This window comes from Felis catus, chromosome B4 (genome assembly GCF_018350175.1).
Source record: "Felis catus isolate Fca126 chromosome B4, F.catus_Fca126_mat1.0, whole genome shotgun sequence".
Lineage (NCBI taxonomy): Eukaryota > Metazoa > Chordata > Mammalia > Carnivora > Felidae > Felis > Felis catus.
Genome location: NC_058374.1, coordinates 81,351,872 through 81,358,441, shown reverse-complemented (window position 1 = coordinate 81,358,441; position 6,570 = coordinate 81,351,872). Strand labels below are relative to the sequence as shown.

Genomic DNA, 6,570 nt, shown 5'->3' with positions numbered 1-6,570 from the left:
TCATTGCTAGTGTATGGAAAGCAATTAACTTTTGTATGTTAACCATATATCCCACAACCTTTGTATAATCTCTGTTTCAGGGTTTGTTTGTTTGTTTGTTTGTTTTTGTCAATTCTCTCAGATTTTCTACATAGAATCATGTGAAAAAAAAGTGTTGTTTTTTTTTTCCTTTTCCCATTCTGTATACCTTTCTGGAATAGTTTTCTAGGGCTTCTAAAACAAAAATACCATAGATTGGGTGGCTTAAATAACAAATTTATTTTCTCATGGTTATGGAGACTCAAAGTCCAAGAATAAGGTGCCAGCAGATTTGGTTTCCTCTGAGGTCTCTCTCCTTGGCTTGCAGCTGTTTGCCTCTCGCTCTCTCTTCACATGGTCATCCCTCAGTACATGTGCACATCTAGTGTCTCTCTGTGTGTCCTAATCTCTTATAGACACCAGTCAGATTATATTTGAATCCACCGTAACAGCCGTATTTTAATGACCTGTTTAAAAGCCCTGTGTCCAAATAGAGGCACATATTACAGTAATGGAGGTTAGGGCTACAAAATCAGAGTTTGGGAAGACATAATTCAGCCACTTTTATTTCCCTTTTTGTCTTTTGCATTACCTAAGACTTGCAAAAGGATCCTGGAAGTTGTGATCAGGGGAGACATCCTTGCCTTATTCCTATCTTAGCAAGAAAGCTTCTAGTTTGTCAGCATTAAATATAATCTTAATTGTAGTTTTGGGGTTTTTTTTAATGTTCTTTTTCAAGTTTAGGAAATTCCCCTCTATTCCTAGTTTGCTGAGAACTCCTTGACTTTTTACCATCACCAAGCACATCATACAAGTTCAAAAATGTGAGACACACTTCCTTTGGTGTACTCTCCTCATACTAATCAGCTAATCAGTTCTGTGTATTTTTTTAAGTATATTTATTTTGAGAGGGGAAGATGGGGACAGAGAGAATCCCAAGCAGGCTCCCTGCCGTCAGCACAGAGCCCAACGCAACAACACGGGGCTTGATCTCACAAACCAAGAGATTGTGGACCTGAGCTGAGATCAAGAGTCAGTTGCTTCATGGGGCGCCTGGGTGGCTCAGTCCGTTAAGCGTCGGACTGCAGCTCAGGTCATGATCTCACTGTCCCTGAGTTCGAGACCCACGTCAGACTCTGTGCTGACAGTGCAGAGCCTGGAGCCTGTTTCGGATTCTGTGTCTCCCTCTCTCTCTCTCACCCTCCCCCACTCATGCTATCTCTCTCTGTCTCAAAAATAAATAAACGTTAAAAAAAAATTAAAAAAAAAAAGTCAATTGCTTTATCACCTGAGCCACGCAGGTGCCCCAGTACTGTGTATTTTATGTGCAGCTTTTCAAATCAGCCTTTTTAGATTTACATGGGCATACTTTAAGCTTTCATCAATAATATGAATTGATTCAGCAGTTTCCCTGACTCCAATCTTATTCCTTTTAAATATATCTTCCACGTAGCGCTGCAGATTTTCACTTATTACCAACCACAATCTTACCACTTGCATGTATTATTGGCATCCACATCTCTGGATTATAATTCCCTGTGTAAGCTGTGACTCTCACACTAAATTGTAAGCTCCCTAAAGAATGATTTTATTTAACATCCAGATGGCCAACACACACAAGAAAAGATGCTCAACATCACTCATCATGAGGGAAATACAAATCAAAACCACAATGAGATACCACCTCACACCTGTCAGGATGGCTATAATTAGTAACTCAGGAAGCAACAGATGTTGACGAGGATATAGAGAAAGGGGAACACTTTTGCACTGTTAGTAGGAATGCAGACCGGTGCAGTCACTCTGGAAACAGTTTGGAGGTTCCTCAAAAACTTAATTATAGAGCTCGTCTATGACCCAACAATTTCACTGCTGAGTATTTATTCAAAGGATAAAAAAACGCTGATTTGAAGGGACACATGCACCCCCAAAATTTATAGCAGCACTACCAACAATAGCTAAATTATGGAAAGAGCCCAAATATCCATCAAATGACAAATGGATAAAGAAGAAGTGGTGTATATATACAATGGAATATTCCTTGGTGATCAAAAAAATGAAATTTTGCCATTTGCAACAGCCTGGATGGAACTACAGTGTATTATGCTAAGTGAAATAAGTCAGAGAAAGATGAATATCATATAATTTCACTCACATGTATAATTTAAGAAACAAAACAGATGAACACAGGGGAAGGGAAGGAAAAATAAGATAAAAAAAAAAGAGAGGGAGGCAAACCATACGCGACTCTTAAATACAGAAAACAAACTGACGGTTGCTGGAGGGGAGGTGGGTGGAGGGATGGGCTAAATGGTTCATGGGCATTAAAGAGAACACTTGTTGGGATGAGCACTGCATGTTATATGTAAGTGATGAATGACTGGATTCTCCTCCTGAAATCATTAATACACTATATGTTAACTAACATAGATTAAAATTAAATTAAACTAAATTAACCATTAAAAAATAAAAATAAAAACATCTTTAAAATTTTTAAATAAATAAATAAAAGCAAAAACAAAAAATAAAAGCAAAGTATAAAAGACTGTATATGGTATGCTACTTTCCAGGTAAGAAGAACTTTTGAAAAGCCATTTATTTACGTGTGTACTTATTTATTTAACTATGCCAACATTTATCCAGGAAGGATAAATCAGAAACTTACTGAAAATGGTTTCTCATAAGGAGCTGGTGGCAACACCATGGAGGAGAAAGAGATGGCAGTGAGATTTCTCTGAATATATTTGTATACAGTTTTGACTTTTAACTATGTAAACACTTTACATTTTCAAAAATAAAATTAAATACATAAATGCAATCCCCCCAAAAGAATGACCTTATTTATACCTGAGCTTACCCCAAGATGTGAACATATCAAATAAGTAATCAAGAAAATTAATCAAATAAATAAATATTCTAAAGCATAAAAGAGTGATTTTGGATCATACAGTATTTGATGACTACCTTCCTGCTATAATTTTCAAAAAGTATTTCATGGAATAATTAACACAAAAAAATTATGAAGATCCAAATTGAGGAAGTGACTACTGAGAAATATTTGCAGTTCTCTTTGTCCCACTTGTTTCTTCATATTAGTTGGGATCCAGCACCTAGAGGGCCTCAGAGCCTCTAACACATCAATAAACAATATTTCAAGTTAATATGTATTATGAAGATTACTTATTTTTTGTTTCTCCTAATTATACTTCTTCTCAATACATGACATATAAAATGCTGGTGAAAGTATTTTATAATACTTTTTTCACTTGTCAAACTGAATGTTTGATAACTGTTTAACAAGTACTGTTCGTACACTGTAATAAAATATCAAAATCACATTTAACAGCAAGCTATAAAAATATAAAAGTCAATTCAGGAAATAAAATGTTATTTTAGATCAGTGGGAAGGTTCAACTTGAAAAATGCTGCCCTAATGTCCAGGACATTTCCGATATCAAGGACATTTTGGATTAACAATGTCCCTGAGCAAAAAAAATGTCATATGTGGAACACACATCATCTTGAAAAAGCTGTGTTAATATTTTTATGATGTTCAGGAGATTAATTTTCATTAATGGTCACAAGAAAGATGAAAGAAATAGCCACAATACCTTCGATGGATGAGAAATAATAATCAAGGAATAGCATTTTTCATCTCTAAAAGTTTTTTTAGAGCCTCTTTGACATCTTTGTTTCTCAGAGAGTAAATCAAAGGATTCAACATGGGAGTGACTAAGGTATAGCATAAGGAGGTCACTTTACTCAGCTCAGGAAATCTGTCCGGAGTGAGATATGTAAAAAACACAGCACCGTACAGCACACTCATGACTCCTAGGTGAGAGCTACAAGTGGAGAACGCTTTCTTACGTCCCTCAGAGGAGCGTATCTTTAGTACTGTGGATACAATATACATATAGGACACAATAATGACAATTATTGTAGGCAAGGTAATGATGCTGGATAAGGAAAAAGAAATCATTCTATAGATGAAGAGGTCAGAACAAGATAGTCTCTGAAGTGGGCGAATATCACAGAAAAAGTGGTCAATGGCCCGAGAACCACAAAATGGCAAAGTAAATGTCGTGCTTGTCTGAAGAACTGAGCTGATGCAGCCGCATAAATAGGAACCAGCCACCAACTGAGTGCAGAGACGTGCTGACATCTGGACAGAGTAGAGGAGTGGGTTGCAGATGGCAATGAAGCGGTCATAGGCCATGGCTGCCAGGAGAAATCCCTCTGCCACCATGAAGAGGGCAAAAAGACAGAACTGGGTCACACAGCCTGCAAAAGAGATGGACTTGCCCTCAGACCAGAAGTTGATCATGGCCTTGGGTGCAATAACAGACGAATAGAAGAGATCAATGAAGGACAGGTTGCCCAGGAAGAAATACATGGGTGTGTTCAGCCGGGGATCAGTCATAATAATGGTCATCATCCCAACATTCCCTAGGAGGATCATGGCATACACAAGCAGAAAGATCAGGAAGAGGAGAATGTGGAGCTCGGAGCGGACCCTGAAGCCTACAAGGATGAAGTCAGTTACTTCCGAATGATTGTCTGTTCCCCTGTCACCCATGGCAGAAACCTGCTGAGAGGCACAAGGCAAAACAAATGAACTCTGGATTTGATCCAAGCTCCAAATAATCTCTTACAATATTAGGATTTGTTAAGTTATTCTATAATCATTGTTCATTAACTTTGTAAATTATTCTGACTTAAGTTTAAGCCAATTACAACCGATGATGAATCAAAAGGTTAGTTTTGGGGCTGTATTTCTATAGCATTGGAACTGTATTGAGACAGGGAAACCTAAGGGACCCCAAGAGAGAAAAAGCTGCTTTTTTTTCCTACTTCTATTCTTTCTAGGACCTGCAGCCCCACCCCACTTTCTACATGCTTTGTAATGCAAATAGCCTATACCCATCAAGTAAGGGACATGGAGGTAATGATTCTCTAGAAAAAATAACATCTAAGAAAAGATCAGGTGAAAAGGACCTTATAAATCTATCATATGCATATTCCAGGACACCAAGCTACATATCTCAAAGCCAAGAGCCCCTGGTTCCAAGGAATAACACCTGGGCCCTCATCTTTCTTCAAACCAGTTCCTCGTTGCCTGAGAGGACACGTACATCAGACCACCATCTTCAGTAAAAACCTCAGACCCAGAAAAAAGACAAAACTCATGGTCTTTTCCTTTTTAAGTCTCCTGGACACACTCTTTCCATCTCCCTCTCTCTCTCTGTCTCTCTCTGTCTCTCTGTCTCTCTGTGCCTCTCTCTCTCTCTCTCTCTCTCTCTCTCCATATATATATATATATATATCTTCTGTAAACTCTGCTTTCATATCCTGTTGGCTCATGTTTGATTTCCACCCTGTGTGAAGCCAAAAACCCTCTTAGCTGGTCCTATGAGACTCCTCTCAACTCCAGGTCCTCTGACCACCTGCCAGCATCAGTATTAAAAAAGAGCAGTTATAAATAGATCATACTTAGGACCTATGGAGGTATAAGATACTTAAGCCATGAAAAGAGAGCCTGATGTAGCCATGAATATTTTTTGAAAAATAATATATTTTACTTATTTTCCTGTAATCTTGCCTAGGGGCAGGGACACTGTTCATTTGAATTTTCCAAATTTATTCCTATCAAATTTGTTGTCATGTTAATAAGTTTTCACCTGAAGAACTGAAAATGGAGAATTTTTCCCAGAGTAGCCAATAAAAGAGTGCTCACTTTATGACTTAATCGTCAGAGTTTGCATGTTTTAAGATGTGCTCTTACCTTATATTGTTTGGTAATTTGTTAGATTCTGCAAATGAAGAAACAGAATCCCGATGTTGTCCTCTTATTTTAATTCTAAAAAAGGTAAACATAAAGTTAATTAATGACTTTGTTCTAAGTGTTGTATAATCACTGTGTCAAGATAAAACGAATCCCTTTCCCCCAAATTTTCCAAATGCATGTTCATTATCTCAGTTTTAGCCCTTCCCATACAGAACTTGGAATAATTTCCCTAATTTCTCTGTTTAAATAACTGTCCTTTCCTTTAGTAGTTGATTTCTTGAAAAATGCTAGAGTCCTTTGTAGAAGACCCAAGGTGAATTTTCCAAATGACGCTTTGCTAAGACTGAAACAAATCCAGGAATTACAGTCTGTAGGTATGCAAAGTGAACCTGAGGAATGGATCCTCAGGATATTCTGTCTTGCATTCTTGGATGTTGAGTGCTTTTAAAGAAGTGAAGTAGATTGTCCTGGATATGTAAATAGAGGTCCTGAACCATCTGGAATCCCTGATAATCTACTAGAATATCAACCGTGGTTATCCATACTGGCTTTGGTTTTGGGCTAATAGTGGGGCTTTTTCAAATAATTGCAGCATTGAGGTTTCCTTCACCTTCTGGGAGATGGTCCTCCTGGGAGAAAAAGAAGTATAAGTAAGTTATTAAGGTAACTAGCCTCCAGAGCCAAGCTCCATGAGGACCACAGAGGCTCTAGATTAAAAAGAAAAAGAAAGAAAAAAGAAAAAGAAAGAGAAAAAAAGGAGCCAAAAC

The 6,570-nt window shown here is 37.6% G+C and overlaps 1 protein-coding gene across 1 annotated transcript; it reads right to left on the bottom strand.

Moving 5' to 3' along the window:
• Window positions 1-3,652: 3,652 nt before the first annotated feature.
• On the bottom strand, window positions 3,653-4,624 carry LOC101083947 (olfactory receptor 9K2-like). The gene has a single exon (XM_006933788.4). The coding sequence runs from the start codon at window positions 4,592-4,594 to the stop codon at window positions 3,653-3,655; it is 942 nt and encodes a 313-aa protein (XP_006933850.2). The 5' UTR covers window positions 4,595-4,624.
• Window positions 4,625-6,570: the final 1,946 nt, after the last annotated feature.

Excerpts from the sequence above, each read along its gene's own strand:
- LOC101083947 (XM_006933788.4), bottom strand. The coding sequence starts at position 4,594 with ATGGGTGACAGGGGAACAGACAATCATTCGGAAGTAACTGACTTCATC.